This window comes from Salvelinus sp. IW2-2015, linkage group LG9, assembly GCF_002910315.2.
Source record: "Salvelinus sp. IW2-2015 linkage group LG9, ASM291031v2, whole genome shotgun sequence".
NCBI classification, from domain to species: domain Eukaryota; kingdom Metazoa; phylum Chordata; class Actinopteri; order Salmoniformes; family Salmonidae; genus Salvelinus; species Salvelinus sp. IW2-2015.
Window position 1 is genome coordinate 24,690,714 of NC_036849.1, and position 22,190 is coordinate 24,712,903.

The 22,190-nt window shown below is 43.6% G+C and overlaps 1 protein-coding gene across 8 annotated transcripts in view; it reads left to right on the plus strand.

Moving 5' to 3' along the window:
* LOC111968857 (myelin transcription factor 1-like protein) overlaps positions 1 to 22,190 on the plus strand; it is a 204,474-nt gene that overhangs the window by 155,928 nt on the left and 26,356 nt on the right. For all 8 annotated transcript variants that reach the window (XM_070445226.1, XM_023994773.2, XM_023994769.2 and 5 more), the window contains 4 exons: positions 6,121 to 7,272; positions 11,010 to 11,144; positions 16,889 to 16,979; positions 21,035 to 21,145. In XM_070445226.1, the coding sequence (XP_070301327.1) occupies positions 6,121 to 7,272; positions 11,010 to 11,144; positions 16,889 to 16,979; positions 21,035 to 21,145 (1,489 nt within the window). The remainder of the gene's footprint in view (positions 1 to 6,120; positions 7,273 to 11,009; positions 11,145 to 16,888; positions 16,980 to 21,034; positions 21,146 to 22,190) is intronic.

Below are 22,190 nucleotides of genomic sequence, written 5' to 3' on the forward strand. Positions count from 1 at the left end.
CTTGGGTAGAAAAAGATTTCTTTGTCTTCAAACTTGTGTTACGTTTTGGGTTTGTTGACTTTTTAGACCTCGGCTGCAGCTCGGGTCACTTAGTCTGATCTGTTAATTCTTCACTCACAGGTTTTATACCCTCGGGTCAGAAGTGGGCGTAACCGCCTTTAAGGCAATTCTCTGGGCTTACCAAGTTAAGAGGCAAGGTCTAGATTTTACTCAAATCCAATTTTAGACAACTAACTTCACATTTCATCTTTACCAAAACATTCTCTTTGATTTGGACATTTTCCACACAACGTACAATGTATAGACATCAAACATATACTAGGAAAACTCTTAACGTTACAATGTTTTCGTAATAACGTCATCTATTAACCTTTAATAACAAAACAAAAATGACATACATTTTCATATTCCATCTATCATCATGACCACCATTGTGGCTGATGGAAACCATTGTTCCAAAATCCCTTTATTGCATGTTTAATGTTCTGAGGGTGGTTCTCCGTATTGAGGGGACACCGGAATGTTGTGTGGCCTAAGATTTACCAGGGGCGTGAGGGGTCATAAAACCCCCACATCTTCAGACCCCTAGAGAGATAATCTGTAGGGTTGTGGTCTCCTGTAACCTGACCTGATCAGGACAGTCATGACACTGTCATCAAGGCAAAGGGTGGCTACGTTGAAGATTCTAAAATCTAAAATATATTTTGATTTGATTAAAACTTTTTTTACATATGTGTTATTTCATAATTTTGATGTCTTCACTATTATTCTACAATGTAGAAAATAGTAAAAAMAATGAAAAACCCTTGAATTAGTAGGTATGTCCAAACGTTTGACTGGTACTGTATACAGTTTCTTCAGAAAGTATTCAGACCCCTTAACTTTTTCCACATTTTGTTAGGTTACAGCCTTATTCTAAAATTGATTAAATAGATTTTTCCCTCATCAATCTACATAGAATAACACATAATGACAAAGCTAAAAAACGTTTTTTAGGATTTTTTTGCGATTATAAAAAAAAGAAGCTAATATCACATTTACATAAGTATTCAGACCCTTTACTTAGCACTTTGTTGAAGCAGCTTTGGCAGCGATTGCAGCCTCGCATCTTCTTGGGTTTGACGCTACAAACTTGACACACCTGTATTTGGGGAGTTTCTCCCATTCTTCTCTGCAGATCCTCTCAATCTCTGTCAGGTTGGATGGGGCGCATCGCTGCACAGCTATTTTCAGATCTCTCCAGAGATGTTAGTTCAAGTCCGGCCTCTGGCTGGGCCACTCAAGGACATTCAGAGACTTGTCCCGAAGCCACTCCTGTGATGTCTTGGCAGTGTGCTTAGGGTCGTTGTCCTGTTGGAAGGTGAACCCTCACCTCAGTCTGAGGTCCTGGGCAGTCTGAAGCAAGTTTTCATAAAGGATCTCTCTGTACTTTGCCCCTTTCATCTTTGCCTCGATCCTGACTAGTATCCCAGTCCCTGCCGCTGAAAAACATCCCCACAGCATGATACTGCCACCGCCCTGCTTCACTATAGGGATGGTGCCAGGTTTCCTCCAGACGTGACGCATGGCATTCAAACCAAATAGTTTAATATTGCTTTCATCAGACCTGAGAATCTTGTTCCTCATGGTCTGTGAGTCTTTAGGTGCCTTTTGGCAAACTCCAAGCGTGCTGTCATGTTCCTTTTACTGAGTAGTGGCTTCCATCTGGCCACTCTACCATAAAGGCCTGATTGGTGGAGTGCTGCAGAGATGGTTGTCCTTCTTGAAGGTTCTCCCATCTCCACAGAGGGACTCTAGAGCTCTGTCAGATTGACCATCGGGTTCTTGTTTACCTCCCTAACCAAGGCCCTTCTCCCCCGATTGCTCAGTTTTGCCAGGTGGCCATCTCTAGGAAGAGTCTTGGTGATTCCAAACTTCTTCCATTTAATAATGATGGAGGCCACTGTGTTCTTGGGGACCTTCAATGCTGCAGAAATGTTTTTGTACCCTTCCCCAGGTCTGTGCCTCGACACAATCCTGTCTCGAATCTCTACGGACAATTCCTTTTACCTCATGGCTTGGTTTTTGCTCTGACATTCACTGTCAACTGTGGAACCTTATATAGACAGTTGTGTGCCTTTCCAAATCATGTCCAATCAATTGATTTTACCACAGGTGGACTTCAATCAAGTTGTAGAAACATCTCAAGGATGATCAATGGAACACGATGCACCTAAGTGCAATTTCGAGTCTCATAGCAAAAGGTCGGAATACTTATGTAAATAAGGTATTTCTGGATTTTTTWAAATAAATTTGCAAAAATGTAGAAAAACTGTTTTGGCTTTGTCATCATGGGGTATTGTGTGCAAATTGCTGAAGATTTTGTTTAAATCCATTTTAGATTATGACTATAACGTAACAAAATGTGGAAAAAGTCATGACGTTGAATATTTTCCGAAGGCACTGTATATATAGATATGTACAGTATAGTAAGGGAATAAAGGCAGTAAATGATACTTTTGCCAGCGTACTGGGAAATGAAATGTGATACAATTCTACACAACAACATGCAAACAAAATCCCAAGCCTGCATGTCCCAGAACATAGAATATAAAATGCTGTTCATATTCCTTTGATCTTTGTTTGTTTCATCTGTTTGATTGGTTTATTTATTTGTGTGAGCATTTGCTTTTCCTCCAACCTACTGTATAAGACGACTGTAGCTACCTGAATTTTGTTTTTAGTGCTAGATCAAACCCAGTCACTAAGAATAGAGAGATGGTTTGGCAGCGAAGGCTCTTTTTCAAGAGAGATTCAGCTCTGTAATTTTAGGTGTTTTTGGGTCTTTTGCCGTTACCTTCAGAGTTATCTCAGTCGGAGGTTATGCAGTGCTGGCGTTGTCTCTCAGACACAGATCCTGTGAAAATGGCACTGGCTGGATGGGAACCCTCTGTCCGTCTATCTCCAAAACACCTAAATGCCCTGAAACACTGAATCAGGACTCAAAATGATGCGGTGAAAGAAGCTATCATTCTTGAAATGACAGCATCCATAGAACTKCTGCATAGGTGTCAGAGAGGGCATGTATTTGTGTGAGAAAAGTCAAAAGTAGCCCTCGCTTACATGCTGACCAGACCGGACACGTCGCGTGCGCGAGCGTCGCAAAATACATTTAGAAATCCATGTTATTCAATTATTGCACCCACACTGCTTGCGCGCGCCAACGAGCGTCTGCGACGCCAAGGGCTAAAATAGAAGTRGTTCCTATTTCTGACGCAGATCGCGCTGAAAGTCATCTCCTCATTGGTTTATAGAAGCAGGTACCCACGTGCCATCTCCTCATTGGTTATACCTACGTGGGTGACTGAAAGACGAACTTTGTTGCCGGTTGTCGTGGTAATACAATGAAAGTTTAGATGCGATCACCATATAAGTTCAAAGATGAAAAAGCCTGGAAGGAGGAGAGATGACTAGAAATGATTCGGTTGACCGTTTTATGTGTGTATTAATTGTCGGAGTAGAGGTCCTTGTGCATTTCAGGTAAAATAACAACTCAATGTTTATATCCCAGGACAAATTAGCTAGCAACAGCAAGCTAGCTAAATAGGACAAATTAACGTTAGCTAGCAAGTGCAAGCTAGCTAGCTAAATTGCCATACATGTTTAATGCTTTTCGACCTGTCCCCAAATTAATGTAATTGGTTCAGAGTTTGTTTTGATATTTTAACCTGCATGTCGTGATCACGTTTGGTGTGGGGGGGCAAAATAAATATATGCACGATAGCGCACACGCGCAGCCGGTTTGGGTTCCGTGTTACCAACCACCTTTGCTTAATGGCATGCATAAGTTAGATACAAAATCTTCTGTTCAAAATGACCTGCAACAAACACATTGAGCACAGATCTCTCTATCAAGAGAAGACACAGTAGCCTGTGTCTGGTTTGGAGACAGTCTGGTATGTGACAAATTCTCCCCCATGTGTGGTCTCTGCCTATTATGTGCCCTAACACCACATTTGACAGGTTTCTCTCCAACTCATTCTGCCTTTCACCCCCACACCTCAAATCCTTCCTGACAGAACCTTCACGTCCAATTAAGACTGGAGCTCTGAGAGAGCGAGAAAGAGAGAGAGAGAGACAGAGAGAGTGAGATAGCCCCCCCCCCCTCTCCGTGTTAACCCTCTGTGGTACAGTACGTTGTGCTAGCTTCTTTCTAGTAGTGTAGTATCAGCCTCCCTCCTCTGTCTCTCTGTTGGGCATGTGAGAATCTCCCTAGAATTAAATACAGAGACCACAGTCCAGAAGATAGTCTTTGTTTCCATTCTTGACTCAAAGAGCACAATTCAGTCAATTCCACTGGGTGTTCTAGCTTTCTGCTCTGGCCTAAATAAACTTAGTGAATATTTGGGATTCTCTCTGTCGTTCTCAACTACAGTGCCATCTTTAGATAGGAGGTTGAAATCACACCTTTATTCGTCTCCTTTTTTCTTCTTCTCAGAAATATAGATAAGTCTCTCCACATGCATTAGGCCACTATCATTTCCACCATACCCTCCAAGACATAAGTGGCAGCAGGCAGATTCCAATCTGCTAACTGTAGTAGAGGTGGCATTGTTATGACAGTTCTATGTTTCTCAATGGATATTTGCACACTGCTGCTGCATTGCTAATCCAAGCTTTATACGGAGCAGCGCAATCTCTCAGTTCCTCTTTCAATCTGTTTCGCTTCCCTTTCCCCTTTGTGTACCTTGATTGCTCTTCAAATTGCTTTCCTGAGCCATGTTTCAAAACTTCAAAAAATGTAACCTCTGGCAGCCATGGCAAGGGTAGGGTACTGTAAGAAAGCGTTCCCCTGTCAAAATATGTGCCTGGTCAGTCGTGACTGTTCTCTCTCCGTGGTCCAGAGCCCTCACCCCAACACCCTACATGTTGTCTTGCTCTCAGTAGATTTGTTTGTGTGTGTGTGTGTGTGTGTGTGTGTGTGTGTGTGTGTGTGTGTGTGCTGTCTCTTATACACATCTAGATGTGTATAAGAGACAGGTGTGTGTGTGTGTGTGTGTGTGTGTGTGTGTGTGTGTGTGTGTGTGTGTGTGTGTCAATGTGTGTGTGTGTGTCAATGTGTTGTCTGGGTGTGAATTTAATGTTTGTGTACACCTATATAAAGTATCTCAAGAATGCATATATGTGTTTGTTTGTGCATGTATGTCTTTCATGCTTCATGTTTCCCTCTATCTTATTGAAATGTTCCCGGTCACACACAAGTGTATTGGGACAGCCGATGCGTCTTCGAACCTGGTGATAATTAATACTTCACCATGGAAGATTACATCGCACTACTGTTTTGTCAGGTGATTTTCTCGCTCCCTCCAGAAATCAAAGTTACATGTATTACTTATTTGTTGGCCTCTTGGCTTTTTCTCTGCAGGAATGTAAGTGGCAAACGTGTGGCGGTTTGGGTGTGAGCGATGCGATGCGCTCTTGGCGGTTCAGGCCGGGAGGGAATGTGAGAAATGGTCCAGAGAGTGGCTGCTTCACATTACTGACAGGAGAGGTTCAGCTAGCATTAGCAGCCTGTCTGGCGTAATCAATTAGCCAATGGCCAGCATTCTAAAGATCCTGTTGATTGGACAATAATGTACATTCTGGAATGAGGAGAATGTAGGGATTTGATTATTCTATTAAGGTAATCGCACATTACATGAGGCAATCAATGTATAACATAAAGCATGATGATTACAGTTTGAAGGTCCCAGATTGCTCCCCTACAAAATGTTGTCAAAATGTTGTCAAATGAAAAGCTATATACCAGTGTTGCTATATACCAGTTACTTAGCCATCAACTGGCAGACAGAGTGTTCTTGTTGTTGTGACACGAAGGATCCAGATTACTAGGAAGCAGTGTACTGAATGTACATCCAAAACATCTCTATGGAAATTTCCAGACCACTTTATCCCACTTCCTGTGCTGATTCACAATTCCTTTACAGGCTGCTGTTAAGACCCTGAAAGTACATTATTGAGGAACGCAAAGAGTTCCTTATCAAATTCAAATGGACCAAGCCCAGAAATCTGATTTACCCGTTAAATAGAATGAGTGAAATGTGATTACAGTCCATTTGTGCTTCTTTTTTCCGCGTACAGAGGATGATCATTGTGTCGGCGGTGGCGGCCATCCCAAATCCGGTCCGACGGGGGAGAAGGACGACAACAACAACGATGAATATGAGAACTATGATGAGCTGGTGGCCAAGTCTCTGCTCAACCTAGGGAAGATAGCAGAGGATGCCGCCTACCGCGCCATGACCGAGTCTGAAATTAACAGCAACTCCTCCAACAGCGCCGAGGAAGAGGAGGAGGAGGAAGAGGAGGAGGAAGAAGAAGAAGAGGAGGATGAGGAAGAAGAGGAAGAAGAGGAGGAGGGTGGGGAGGAAGGTCATAGGAAGGGTGAGTTGACTCTGGATGTGGACAGTGATGTAGTGAGGGAGACAGTGGACTCTCTGAAGCTGCTGGCCCAGGGTCATGGGGCTGTGCTTTCTGACAACCTGGATGGAGGAGACTATGAGGAAGGGACGGAGGAGAACGGGGAAGGGAGTCGTAATGGAGGAGGTGGAGGTGGTAACGGTCAGGGTAAACCCTCTAACGGACTAGAGGAGAGTGATGAGGAGGTGTGTCTAAGCAGCCTGGAGTGTCTGAGAAACCAGTGCTTCGACCTGGCCCGCAAACTGAGTGAGACGCAGCCGGTCGACCGCTTGGGCACAGGCCTCCCTCATCAGAGCTACCCTGGCGGTGGGGACACCCAGGGGCAGCACCCCCATCTCAACCCCCACCCCCACTCCCTCCCCCACGAGCCTTGGTACGGGGACCTCCAGCAGAGCCAGGAGGATAGGCGCACCCTGGAGAGGAACTACTCTGACATGGTCAACCTGATGAAGCTGGAGGAGCAGCTGAGCCCGCGCTCCAAGGCCTTCTCCAGCTGCGCTCAGGATGACCGCTACCACAACCACATCCACGACCGGGACGAGGACACGCGGTCGGTGACGTCAGACCACTCGGAGGAGGTGTTCGACATGACCAAGGGGAACCTGTCTCTGCTGGAGAAGGCCATCGCGCTAGAGTCTGAGAGGGCCAAGGCCATGAGGGACAAGATGGCTGCCGAGGCAGCGCGGAGGGACAGGGTGAGGTATCATCATCACCATGGAGGCCATCATGGGGAGCACCAATCACGGCACGGCTACGGAGAGGAGCGCAAGGCCCGACTCCATGATGGGATGAAGAAGCCCTACTACCATAAAGGTAAGTAAACCTGGATAGAATCTGTTTGACTTATAAAGAGGATGCACAGTGTGTTGTGTATGCTGCCACAACATCAGACATTCACCTACCTCTTTTACCTTGCTGAGGTGAATGAACAGTTCATGTATGTTTGTCAGGTAAACCCCAGTCAGTCCCTGGCTCTGCCTCCCCATATTCCTTCTCTGTCTGTGAGACATTGTCACGTGTGCTCCCTCTCCGGCCTCTAGGTCACCAGGCTGCTAGTTATGGCGCACACCTGTCACCATCGTTGCGCGCACCTGCGTGTCGTCAGACTCACCTGGACTCCATCACTTCCCTGATTACCTTCCCTTTATATGTCACTCCCTTCGGTTCCTTCCCCAGGTGTCATTGTTTCTGTTTCAGTTTCATGTCTGTGTGCTTTTAGTGTTTTTTGTTTTGTGTTGTGTTTATTTTATTAAAACACTCACTTGCTGAACTTGCTTCCCAACTCTCAGCGCATATCGTTACAGACATAGGGATGGCAGGCTGACGTGATCACTGGGAAACCTCACTATGACCCCAGGACAAGCTTTTGCAGCCAATTTGGAGACTAGCATCTCTGCAGCGTCCGCAGAAGCTTATGTTGTTAAAATAGGCCAGCATGGCAACATCAGAGGGTAGGCTTGTCAAGCATAAGTAATGGCAATCTGCACGGCCCGTTAGGACTGCAAATCGCATCCCTCCCTGTCTGCCTGGCTAAAGCTGACTATTTTTAAAACCAGAAAGGGACTCTGGAATCTACTAAATAGAATCCTGCTAAAGCTGCCTCTGAAAGGAAACTCGGTACTGCATACAATAGAATCTGTGGAAATTAGGTTTTCGGGTAAAGTTGTACTGTGTCCTGCGTCCCAGAGCCAAATAATTAAGAGAATGTGGCTTTTTCACCCAGAATGGGTGACTCTTTGTGTTGTAGTTGGGTTTTTACTGGGTGTTTAGTGGTGCAGGTGCACTTCCATACTGTTTATTCAGACATGCTCTTCTAGGGTGGCTTATCTGCCCAGACACATAAGTAGGTATATTATGCACACTTAGTTCTGACTTGAAGATTACAAAGTGACATTTACAATGGTTGCTTCTCCAAGATCATTTGAAGAGTGATTCTTCTTACTGTATTCTGTCTCCTATCCTACAGAGATGGAACACTCATATCAAGGACCGTAACCTCACCCTCCAGTATGCTGTATCACATTAGTGGAAACCAAGACTGTTCTCAGAGCAGGTCTGTTGGTTTTGACTAGCAGAAGTTACTTTTCGTAGCAGCTTAGGAGAATTTACGCAGCAGGTTAGGATAATTAACCTGGCAGGTTAGGAGAATTAGGTTAATGTTAGGAAAGGGATTAGGGTTGGCTAAAATGCTAAAATTGTCCCTGACAGGACTCGAACATATCTAGTTACAACCAGGCCTGCCCTGAGAACAGTCTTGGTTTCAGCTAATGCAATGCTGCCTCCAGGCTGAGATAACGAAAGAAGTTAGAGACAAACAATTAAGATTCTCCTTCACAGCAGGCTCAAATTAAAACACAAATGCCACACAAATGGTCATTTCACATGTACGACACAGCCTCTGTATCTGACTAATTTTGGAATAACAGGAGTATGTGAAGGCTTGCATCACGATGATATCTTCTCCCTAGAGAGATAGCGGCAGACACCTCATTGACCAGGGAACTGTCTGTGATTTAAAAGTGAAGCGGAGGTGGTGGCTATGAGGGGAGAGCCCGACTGGCCGGCCAGGGAAAAACACCAGGCGGGAAAATGGAAATTGAAGAGTATCCGAATGAATGATAACGAACAACAGGCCCACTGACTGCACATTCATTATCCAGAGATGGTATGGTAATTGGGGCCATTTTCTATGCAAAGCACGGCCTGTCTCCAGCTACAATCGATACCCTCTGCTTTCTAATATGCATTCCACTTGGCTGCCTCCCTCCCTCCCGTCCTCCACTCTCCACTGTCCACCATGAGGCAGACAGCCAGAGACCCGTGGTGTGTGTTTGTGTGCGCGAGAGCGTCTGTGTTCCTCTTATTGGAAACTGTAATTTTTTTTCAAGCAAGCATACATTTTAGTTTCATAGTCAGACTGCATCAGTGATACAGAGAAAAACATTTTCCATGCCATTATGTACTGTGATTTTACAGTTCTTTCTCTGAAACTCAGTATGGTAAACGTGAACAATCAGACACGACACAGTGTACCAGCCCCATGTGTCCTAATATGATACCGTCAGAGGAAGAGGAAAGCCTAAATGTACAGGAAGGTAATGAGGGGTGTGTTCTGATCTATGGATTAACAGGGACTTGTTATGTATGAGTAGGTGTATATGTACTCTCTATTTCCCTTTCTTTCCCTCTCTCTCTCTTTCTGTCTTTCTCCATCTGTGTCTCTGTCCTCCTCTTCCCCTCCTCTCTGTCTCTTTCTCCCTCTCTTTCCCTCTCTCACTCTCTCTCTCTACCCAATCCTTTCTCTTTCACTACCTCTCTTTATTTTATTTTGGTTCTTCTGTAAGTGGTGGAGGTGAAGGTTCCAGGTTACAGCAGCCTATCAAACTTTAATTAGCAGACTCTCTCTGTGGTCCTGCCTTTTATAAGCACCTCTCTCTATCTGTCTTCTTTCTCTCTGTCTCTCTCTCTCATCCTCTCTCTCCCTGTCTCTCTCAGTCATTTACTACTACTATGTGGAACATGTTAAAGGAAATGCATCCCCTCTCTCTGTTGCTCTGATCCTTTTCCTTTACCCTCTCTCCCTTACCTCTTACCAAATGTTTGCTGCCACAAATGGGCTTAGAAGAATGCTCTTATTTGTGTGTGTTATCTGTGTCGCACAAGCAATATGTTAGCCAAAATTAATAAGACATCCTTAAATTCTAATAATAATTTAATGGAAAACAAGCTGCAGATAATAGCTACTGAATATCCCAGCATCAAAGAACAATCTATGACCTTGTTCCCGTGTTGAAGACATTTGAATGGAGGCTGTTGCACCTGATGCCGGCCGGCATGGGCTGGTATCGCTGCTTTTGGACGGTAACACTATCTGATCGGGTTTGGAGAAATGGAGAGGGTGAGGTTGGGCAAGGGAAAGACAATCCCCTCCGGTGGTGTGTGGTGTGTGTGTGTGTGTGTGTGTGTGTGTGTGTGTGTGTGTGTGTGTGTGTGTGTGTGTGTGTGTGTGTGTGTGTGTGTTGTGTGTGTGTGGTGGTGTGTGTGTTGTGTGTGTGGTGTGGTGTGTGTGTGTGTGTGTGTGGTGTGTGTGTGTGTGTGTGTGTTCGTGTCTTATTATTGCCAATAATGACTAGTGGAAAATAATTGGTGGAAAAAGTCAGACTTACTTTGTCTGGAGAATGACACCACCTGCTCTTCTCTCCTACAGCTGTGGCTTTATTTAACAAGACTTAAAAATACCCTGGCAAATGGTGTGAAAAATGTAATGATGGCGATGATATAGCGCACCTTATGTTATTTGTGTTCCTACAATGTCCCATGTGTCTCAGGTGTGTGATAACGCTTTTAGCCACAACAATTATTCAACTGACTTTGATTGCTGTGGTTACAAGCATTTTCTCATTCACACACTGTTCACAATGACATTCATCTTTTGAAAGTGTTCATATGTGCTGCTTTCAATGAAGCAAGCTAATTTCTCTTTCTTCTTCTCTTTCTCTCCCACTCTCTCTCCCACTCTCTCTCCCTCTGCCCCATGTTTCTGTGTTCAGATTTATCGCGCAGTGACAAGAAGGAGAGCCGGTGCCCGACGCCAGGCTGTGATGGCACGGGTCATGTGACGGGGTTGTACCCTCACCATCGGAGCCTGTCTGGCTGTCCACACAAAGACAGGGTACCACCTGAAAGTAAGTTCTGCACATACACAATTCACTGTACCACTCATCTTAGTAACCAGCGAATGGATAAATTCCACTTCAATTCAGTTTATTTAGGTGACAAACCAAAAGTACAATTCAATTCCTTAATTTTGTGAGTTGAAATTGAATTTACCCCAAACCTACTGTTTGCAAAGCCTGTGGCTCTCAGTTTGCTGTCAGGTTTGTTTAATGTATTGTACTTAAGCAAGGTCTGCATGTTTCTTTGTTTTGTCTGAATGCTGTGTGTTTGTTATGGCTGCTCTGTGTTTGCTAGTCAGGTTGGGAGTGCACTGGGAGGGTCGTGTGGGCTACAAATGCTCTCTTGATGTGACTTTTGGGTGCATGAGGTCATGGGTTTGCTTGTGTTAGTAATTTACTAATTACCTGCCCCGTCTACTGTCTAATGATGGGTGGCAGCACTTGAAATTCCCACCCACTGCTGCAATCAGATCGTTATTTTTACTTAAGCTATTTTTCTGGCATTTTCTCCCTGAATTCATATCATGTTTACCTGCACAAAGTAAGATCCCACTGTGCACATACGTCAATTCAACGTCTATTCCACGTTGGTTCAACATAATTTCATTGAAATGAAGTGGAAACATCGTTGATTCAACCAGTGTGTCTTGAGACTGAGTATGCATATCAATCTCAACCGCACAATAAGCCCCAATAATTTATTTGTATTCTTTGCTCAATTAAATTCAGTTGAATAAAATAGAATAATTACAGCTTTGTGCGGATGATCAACTGCAGCGGCGATAAACATTAGCCACTCTCCGTCTGAAGTTTTCACCCCGGCTGTTTGGTCCCGTTCACCAACCTTCTCAATAAAACCTCTTTAACACGTCATTAACCCGGAGTCAGAAGGTAAAGTTATGATCTGCCATGACCCAGACTGCTAATAAAAATACAATATTTTTTTTAGAAATGAGTTAACATAAGACATGGCCTTATAGAGTACCCAGTCAACAGATGTGGCTTTTTTTTTCTTTGAGTACTACACTACCGTTCAAAAGTTTGGGGTCACTTAGAAATGTGCTTGTTTTTGAAAGAATAGCGCATTTTTTTGTCCATTAAAATAACATCAAATTGATCAGAAATACAGTGTAGACATTGTTAATGTTGTAAATGACTATTGTAGCTGGAAACGGCTGATTCTTTTAGGGAATATCTACATAGGCGTACAGAGGCCCATTATCAGCAACCATCACTCCTGTGTTCCAATGGCACGTTGTGTTAGCTAATCCAAGTTATCATTATAAAAGGTTAATTTATCATTAGAAAACCCTTTGGCAATTACGTTAGCACAGCTGAAAACTGTTGTTCTGATTAAAGAAGCAATAAAACTGGCCTTCTTTAGACTAGTCGAGTATCTGGAGCATCAGCATCTGTGGGTTCGATTACAGTCTCAAAATGGCCAGAAACAAATAACTTTCTTCTGATGCTCGTCACTATATTCTTGTTCTGAGAAATTAAGGCTATTCCATGCGAGAAATTGACAAAAAACTGAAGATCTCGTACAACGCTGTGTACTACTCCCTTCACAGAACAGCGCAAACTGGCTCTAACAAGAATAGAAAAAAGAGTGGGAGGCCCTGGTACACAACTGAGCAAGAGGACAAGTACATTAGAGTGTGTAGTTTGAGAAACAGACGCCTCACAAGTCCTCAACTGGCAGCTAATTGGAGTGCTGCAGAGATGGTTGTCCTTCTGGAAGGTTCTCGCATCTCCACAGAGGTACTCTAGAGCTTTGTCAGTGACCATTGGGTTCTTGGTCCACCTATCTGACCAAGGCCCTTCTCCCCCGATTGCTCAGTTTGGCCGGGCCGCCAGCTCTAGAAAGAGTCTTGGTGGTTCCAAACTTCTTCCATTTAAGAACGATGGAGGCCACTGTGTTGTTGGGGACCTTCTATGCTGCAAAACCTTCCTCAGATCTGTGCCTCGACACAACACTGTCTCTGAGCTCTACGGACAATTCCTTCGACCTCATGGCTTGGTTTTTGCTCTGACGTGCACTGTCAACTGTGGGACCTTATATAAACAGGTGTGTTCCTTTCCAAATCATGTCCAATCAATTGAATTTACCACAGGTGGATTCAAATCAATTTGTAGAATCATCTCAAGGGATATCAATGGAAACAGGATGCGGCTGAGCTCAATTTCGAGTCTCATAGCAAAGGGTAAATAAGGTTTTTCTGTTTTTTGTTTTTAATACATTAGCAAAAATGTCCTAAAATCTTGCACACTGACACTAAGACAGGCATACACACAAATAGACACACAGTACATAAACACAGATATACACACACAGTCATACACACACTGACTTTCTGAGAATGTGCGTAGTCATGCACACTAACATACACATACACACACACACTTGCAAATCAAAGTTTTTGCTTTATCATTATGGGGTATTGTGTGTAGATTGCTGAGGAAATTGTTTTATTTAATCAATAAAAAAAAAAGGCTGTAACATAACAAAATGTCGAAAAAGTCAAGGGGTCTGAATAGTAAGGCACTGTATACTATTTATTCAAATGTACGACCAAGACATTATTCCACTGTATATTTGTAAATAAAATAAAATTGTACTTGTCACATGCTTCGTATACAACAGGTGTGGACTAACATTGAAATGCTTACTTACTGTCGTACCTGACATAGCGCATTCATAATCTATACTGTAATTGCAATTGGGTACATACAGTATCAGTTTGTTATTGTGCATACTACCTCCTTCAATTACTTGTTCATTTACTTTTGTTGTTATTGATATTGATTATTGTACTCAAATGTAGCTAGCATGCAGTCATTTCACTTCACCTTTTATACCCGCTGTAAACTATGTACGTGACAAATACAATTTCATTGAGTTGAACATGTTGTTAAAAGGTGACCTGGTACAGGTTGTGTGAGGTATCAATAGGACTCTTCTTTAAAAGCATTATCTGCCATGGTGCAGACAGACACCCGGTTTCTCCCTGTCTGTGGTCAATACCCTCTCAACACACACACACACACACACACACACACACACACACACACACACCCACACACACACACACACACACACACACAAACACACACACACACACACAACACACAACACACACAACACACACACCTGCTGACTGTGAAGGGGCAGAGGGAGGGATGCGTTTCTGTCACACAGTGCCTGCAGGGATGAGTCAGAGCCATTAACACATTTAATGTACTGAGTGGACAATACATTATTAATGCAATGTCTTCACTTCATTTTTTTAGCATTCACACAGTGTACAAGACGCTTCCCAGGGAAATCTAGGATATTAAAATGAAGTGAGGTTACAAATTAATGATTCCTTTTCCGTGTTTGCTCATTGAACCGGCTCTTTGTCAAATTTCAAATATTTAATCTCCTCATAACAGCTCTTTTTTTTTGTTCCTGAAAATTGTGTACTGTACCTACGAAGTAGAGTACAAAATGTAGCATACACTCAAGAATCACTGCTTTTCCCCCTGAAATTGTTCACATTCAAATCCAAAGGTTTCTAGTCATTATAACAGTCTCTTTGTCATGGCCAGGCAGAGTAGTGATATGATCTAATATAATGTGTTGGCACTTGGTGTGTTGAGGTGGAGGGCATGTCCCAATTACTTCTTCTGTGCACTAATTAGTATGTCAGAGAGTGACGATGACGAGGGTCAGAGTGGAAGGGGTGATAATGATGAAGCTGACACAGATGAGGAAGCTGACACAGAGACCAATTTTAAAGGCCCAGTGCAGTCAAAAAGGTGATTTTACCTGTGTTTTATATATACTGTATATATATATATATTTCCACAGTTTGAGGTTGGAATAATTTCTAATAGACCAATAAGATAGAGCGTTCCAAACCTCTCTGCCAGTAACAACTAGTTTTTAGTTTTCCCCTCCCCACTCAGACCACTCCCAGACAGTCCGAGCAAAATTCTTGCTTGAGAAAATGCTATTTGCTACGTAGTTATTTTTGTTTCTTTTTGACCATTTCATTTGAAATGAGATGAAAACGGCTGCATTGGACCTTCAAGACAAAGGAGATGCTTGTGGACTACAGGTAAAAGAGGACCGAGCACGCCCCAACTCTCATCGACGGGGCTGCAGTGGAGCAGGTTGAGAGCCTCAACTTCCTTGGTGTCCACATCACCAACAAATTGACATGGTCCAAGCACACCAAGACAGTCATGAAGAGGGCACGACAAAACCTTTTCCCCCTCAGGAGACTGAAAACATTTGGCATGGGTCCTCAAATCCTCAAAAGGTTCAACAGCTGCACCATCGAGAGCATCCTGACTGGTTGCATCACTGCCTGGTATGGCAACTGCTTGGCCTCCGACCGCAAGGCACTACAGAGGGTAGTGCAAACGGCCCAGTACTTCACTGGGGCCAAGCTTCCTGCCAAATTGTCAAAGACTCCAGCCACCCTAGTCATAGACTGTTCTTTCTGCTACCACACAGCAAGCGGAACCAGAGTGCCAAATCTAGGTCCAAGAGACTTCTAAACAGCTTCTACCCCCAAGCCATAAGACTCCTGAACATCTAATCAAATGGCTACCCAGACTATTTGCATTGTAACCCCCCCCCCCTCTTTCACACCACTGCTACTCTCTGTTGTTATCATCTATGCAAAGTCACTTTAATAACTCTACCTACATGTACATATTACCTCAACTAACTGGTAACCACGCACATTGACTCTGTACCGGTACCCCCCTGTATATAGTCTTGCTATTGTTATTTTACTGCTGCTCTTTAATTACTTGTTACTTTTATCTCTTATTCTTATCGGTATTTTTTTAAACTGCATTGTTGGTTAGGGGCTCACAAGTAAGCATTTCACTGTTGTATTCGGCGCATGTGACTAACACAATTTGATTTGATTTAACCCATACTGCAGGGCGTCTGTCTGACCCCTCCCTCACCTCTCTCCCCTCTGGGGGTTCTCAACCGGGTCCTCTTCGAGACGTCCATAGATAGATCATTATTCTAATTGGCTGCCGTAGGGAACTGGAGACAGTTGTGGACTGTTTTAATGGTCAATGCTATTGAAGGCAGGAATATTTAATAATGGGTGGAGGACATCAAAGAGCATAATCTATGTATAGAGAGAGAGAACCCTATACTGCATGTGTTTGGCACGATCTGTGGAATTCTGGCATGTCTTCTGCATGGTCGTTATCCATTGGCTGTTGGCTACTCGCTCTGTTCTCTGCATGCCTTAAGCTTCCTCTGTCTTCTGTGTCTGGCTGTGTCCTAGGCTAGCACTCTTAGATTACTTCCTCTTCTCCACTATACTCCCCTTCTTCATTCCACAGTGATCTGAAAATACTAGATCAGTGAAAGCAGTATGGTGGAAATATAAAGGCATGTATGCCCTTTCAGACTATAGTGCCCTATAGGGAGAAGGAAGGAGGTAACCTCAGATTGCTGGAACAGATCCTAATGATGATGATAATACCAAGATGCTGACACGCTCTTTCACACACTAATGGTACTGTCTGGTTGTTGGCCTTCTAACCTTCCCTGTCTGTCTGTCTGTCTGTCTGTCTGTCTGTCTGTCTTGTCTGTCTGTCTGTCTGTCTGTCTGTCTGTCTGTCTGTCTGTCTGTTCTGTCTGTCTGTCTGTCTGTCTGTCTGTCTGTCTGTCTGTCTGTCTGTCTGTCTGTCTGTCTGTCTGTCTGTCTGTCTGTCTGTCTGTCTGTCTGAAGTCCTTGCTATGTATGAAAATGTTCTTAAGTGTCCTACACTGGGCTGCACGGGACGCGGCCATGTCAATAGCAACAGGAACTCCCACAGAAGGTGAGTCGGCCTACCATATTGGAAAATGGCAGGATCGTCTGTGTTACATCTTCCTTTTGTTCAGTTCGAGTTTTTTCTATTTCACATCCAATGACAGGTGGTTACTTTATCCTGGTTTCTTGCCTCTTTATTTATATATTGTCTTTCTTTTGTATTTTACTGGATATTACTGATTATTTTGTATTTATTTTCTCATTTGTTTATATATTCATTTATTTATGTTCCAATTGTATCATCAATTTGCCAATTACTTTATGTCTGTATATTGTTGCACAAATGTCACTTTATATTGACTGCGATGGAAAAGGTGTTTACAAAAGTAGTTGGAAACTCACCCACAGCAGATATTAGGGTGTCCAAGCAGCCATTAGCACCTCTCTACCACCTTTGGCAGGAGGGAAGTAAGGCTACCGACCTGAGTAGACTGGAGCTCTCTCCTGCTGAGCACAGTGTCACTCGCACACTGACACTAAGACAGGCATACACACAAATAGACACAGAGTACATACACACAGACATACACACACAGTCATACACACACTGACTTTCTGAGAATGTGCGTAGTCATTCACACTAACACACACACAAACTTGCAAAATACACACACACTCACCTACAGTATATGGACACCTGCTAACCTATAATCACACCTCAAGAATGCAGCTCTCACTCCACCTGCACTGGCTGAGGGCCGTGATCTAAAGAACTTATTCTAATTATTTTTAATTTTTTTAAATAGGCAAGTCATTTAAGAACAATTAAGAATTTGTATTTACAATGACGGCCTACCCCGGTCAAACCCTGGACGACGTGATACAGGACTTCAACCCTCTTCACACTTGATGACATTTATAACAACAAAGGGCCTTTTTAACCTTGGGATGTTAGTGTGTGTGTATTGGGAGGTTGATTGGTGTGTGTGTGTGTGTGTGTGTGTGTGTGTGTGTGTGTGTGTGTGTGTGTGTGTGTGTGTGTGTGTGTGTGTGTGTGTGTGTGTGTGTGTGTGTGTGTGTGTGTGTGTGTGTGGGTGTGTGTGTGTGTGTGTGTGTGTGTGTGTGTGTGTGTGTGTGTGTGTGTGTGTGTGTGTGTGTGTGTGTGTGTGTGTGTGTGTGTGTGTGTGTGTGTGTACATTAAATATATATATATTGGGGAGTTGCAGGGAGGGGATTGTGTGTGTCTGCAGGTAGTTTAATCTCAGAATTCCATGAAGCCACTCAACCAGAAATAAGCAAGCTGTTATAATAACCAAATGTGTTGTTATTTAAAGTGCTTAATGAAAATTAATGATATTGTAAATTAACCAAATACTTATTGAAAGGCAGGCAGGCAGGCAGGCAGATAGACAACCTGAGCGACAGACAGGTGGCCAGGGATGCATTGAATCAATCAATCATATTTATTTATAAAGCCCTTCTTACATCAGCTGATGTCACAAAGTGCTGTACAGAAACCCAGCCTAAAACCCCAAACAGCAAGCAATGCAGGTGTAGAAACACGGTGGCTAGGAAAAACTCCCTAGAAAGGCCGGAACCTTGGAAGAAACCTAGAGAGGAACCAGGCTATGATGGGTGGCAAGTCCTCTTTTGGCTGTTCCGGGTGGAGATTATAACAGAACATGGCCAAGATGTTCAAATGTTTATAGATGACCAGCAGAATCAAATAATAATAATCACAGTTGTTGTCGAGGGTGCAACAGGTTAGCACCTCAGGAGTAAATGTCAGTTGGCTTTTCATAGTCAATCATTCAGATTATCTCTACCGCTCCTGCTGTCTCTAGAGAGTTGAAAACAGCAGGTCTGGGACAAGGTAGCACGTCCGGTGAACAGGTCAGTGTTCCATAGCCACAGGCAGAACAGTTGAAACTGGAGCAGCAGCACGACCAGGTGGACTGGGGACAGCAAGGAGTCAGCATGCCAGGTAGTCCTGAGGCATGGTCCTAGGGCTTGGGTCCTCCACGAGAGAGAAAAAAAAAGAGAAAGAAAAAAAGAGAGAGAGAGAATTAGAGAGAGCATACTTCAATTCACACAGGACACCGGATAAGACAGGAGAAAAACTCCAGATATAACAGACTGACCCTAGCCCCCCGACACAAACTACTGCAGCATAAATACTGGAGGCTGAGACAGGAGGGGTCGGGAGACACTGTGGCCACGTCTGATGATACCCGCGGACAGGGCCAAACAGGCAGGATATAACCTCACCCACAAAGCACAGCCCCCACACCACTAGAGGGATATCTTCAACCACCAACTTACTATCCTGAGACAAGGCCGAGTATAGCCCACAAAGATCTCACCCACGGCACGAACTCAAGGGGAGGGGTCAACTCAAGGGGAGGGGTCAACCCGGACAGGAAGATCACGTCAGTGACTCAACCCACTCAATTGGCGCACCCCTCCTAGGGACGGCATGGAAGAGCACCAGTAAGCCAGTGAGGCAGAGAATCCTAGTGGAGAGAGGGGAACTGGCCAGGCAGATACAGCAAGGGTGGTTCGTTGCTCCAGTGCCTTTCCATTCACCTTCACACTCCTGGGCCGGACTACACTCAATCATAGGAGCTACTGAAGAGATGAGTCTTCAATAAAGAGACCGAGTCGAGACCGAGTCTGCGTCTCTCACATGGAGAGGCAAACCATTCCATAAAAATGAAGCTCTATTGGAGAAAGCCCTGCCTCCAGCTGTTTGCTTAGAAATTCTAAGCACAGTAAGGAGGCCTGCGTCTTGTGACCGTAGCGTACGTGTAGGTATGTACGGCAGGACCAAATTGGAAAGATAGTTAGGAGCAAGCCCATGTAATGCGTTGTAGGTTAGCAGTAAAACGTTGAAATCAGCCCTAACCTTAACAGGAAGCCAGTGTAGGGAGGCTAGCACTGGAGTAATATGATCACATTTTTTGGGGGTTCTAGTCAAGATTCTAGCAGCCGTGTTTAGCACTAACTGAAGTTTATTTAGTGCTTTATCCGGGTWGCCGGAAAGTAGAGCATTGCAGTAGTCTAACCTAGAAGTGACAAAAGCATAGTTGAATTTTTCGGAATAATTTTTGGACAGAAAATGTATAATTTTTGCAATGTTACGTAGATGGAAAAAAGCTGTCCTTGAAACAGTCTTGATATGTTTGTAAAAAGAGAGATCAGGGTCCAGAGTAACACCAAGGTCCTTCACAGTTTTATTTGAGACGACTGTACAACCATCAAGATTAATTGTCAGACTCAACAGAAGATCTCTTTGTTTTTTGGGACCTAGAACTAGCATCTCTGTTTTGTCCGAGTTCAAAAGTAGAACATTTGCCGCTATCCACTTCCTTGTGTCTGAAACACAGTTTCCATTGGGGGCAATTTTGGGGCTTCACAATGTTTCATCGAAATGTACAGCTGTGTGTCGTCCGCATAGCAATGAAAGTTAACATTATGTTTCCGAATAACATCACCAAGAGGTAAAATATATAGTGTAAACAATAGTGGTCCTAAAATGGAGCCTTGAGGAACACCAAAATGTACAGTTGATTTGTCAGAGGACAAACCATCTACAGAGACAAACTGATATCTTTCCAATAGATACGATCTAAACCAGGGCAGAACTTGACCTTGCAGACCAATTTGGGTTTCAATCTCTCCAAAAGAATGTGGTGATCGATGGTATCAAAAGCAGCACTAAGGTCTAGGAGCACGAGGACAGATGCAGAGCCTCGGTCTGACGCCATTAAAAGGTCATTTACCACCTTGAATGGGACCATTATATGCAAAAGAGACTCTAGTCCCGTTTATACCTGCCGCTAACATGCGTCCTTCGTCCTGACCTTTCCTGATCTTATCCTAATCTTGCCCGTTTACATTTATAAGATGATCTAGATCAGTTCACAAAGAGTCTTTGAATCATTAAAAAATGTGGGCAAAATCAGAATGAGGTCAAGATCAGGAAAATGACACATGGTAGAACCAGGTATAAGCAGGACTTCTGTGTCTCAATGGGCTTTTCCTGGTTACATTTTTTAAATAAGATATGACCAGTCTCCCTTCCATTCCTGGTTGTCTTATTCATCCCCCCTGTCCCTCCAGTTTGTCAGGGTGTCCCATCGCTGCAGCAGAGAAGCTGCAGAAAGCCCAGGACAAGAGCATCTGTTGTGACGGCTCCTCCAAGTCTAACCAGGGTTCTGACCGCGTGCTCAGGTACTGGTCTGACTGATCACCACACTACACTCAGCATCCATGGGGAACACCTCACTGGGAGAGACAGTGTAGGCACAGTCGAAAGACCTAAACATATGAATTGGACTTCAAATGCTCTACCAGGGTTCAGTTCAATTCCATTTCAAATGATTGTACTCTTCCTGAACTGGCTGAATTGTATTGACCCCATTCTAGAGATCTACCTTACACCCTTACCTACCTTAGTTAGTGTTGGAAGGTTTTCTTAATTACTGTATTATAGATTTAAAAGGTTCTCTATGTCTGTTTGATTTCTATATCTTTTGATCTCTCAGACAGTTATAGTTTGGAGAAGCTCTACATTAATTTTCTTGTTTATGAAGTGAAAGCCTTTATTGGGTTTTAGAGAGCAGAATAATTTCAGCAAAAGTTTATTTGATAAGCATGATAAGATAATGATTAAAATATTATAAAACGGGTGGTTCGAGCACTAAATGCTGATTGGTTGACAGCCATGGTATATCAGACCGTATACCGCGGGTATGACAAAACATTTATTTTTTACTGCTCTAATTACATTGCTAACCAGTTTATAATAGCAATAAGGCACCTCAGGGTTTGTGGTATATTGCCAATATACCACGGCTAAGGGCTGTATTGCTTAAATAAGCAATTAGTCGTGGTATATTGGCCATATACCACACCCTCTTGTGCTGTATTGCTTAAATAAGCAACGGTAGATATAACATTTCTATCAAATTAGATTAGAAAATTTGAAAATGACACAACATAATATCAGAGAAAATGCATGACTTTAATTGTGAGTTCTGTTTGGGTAAGATAATTTAAGGAGACATTGTATTGTTGCAATGACAGACAGCATAGACATGTAGCTTAGATGAACTCAAAGCTCAATGCAAGGATCACCTGAGGTTAGTTGACTGTTGCCTTGCCTTTTCCCTTTGCTACCTTTCCCTCCCCCCTCTCCTCCCTTCCCACCTCCCCTGCGTGATGTTTGGTGCCTCTGCTCTGTCCAACCTACACCCCCTCGTGGTTTATTTTCCAG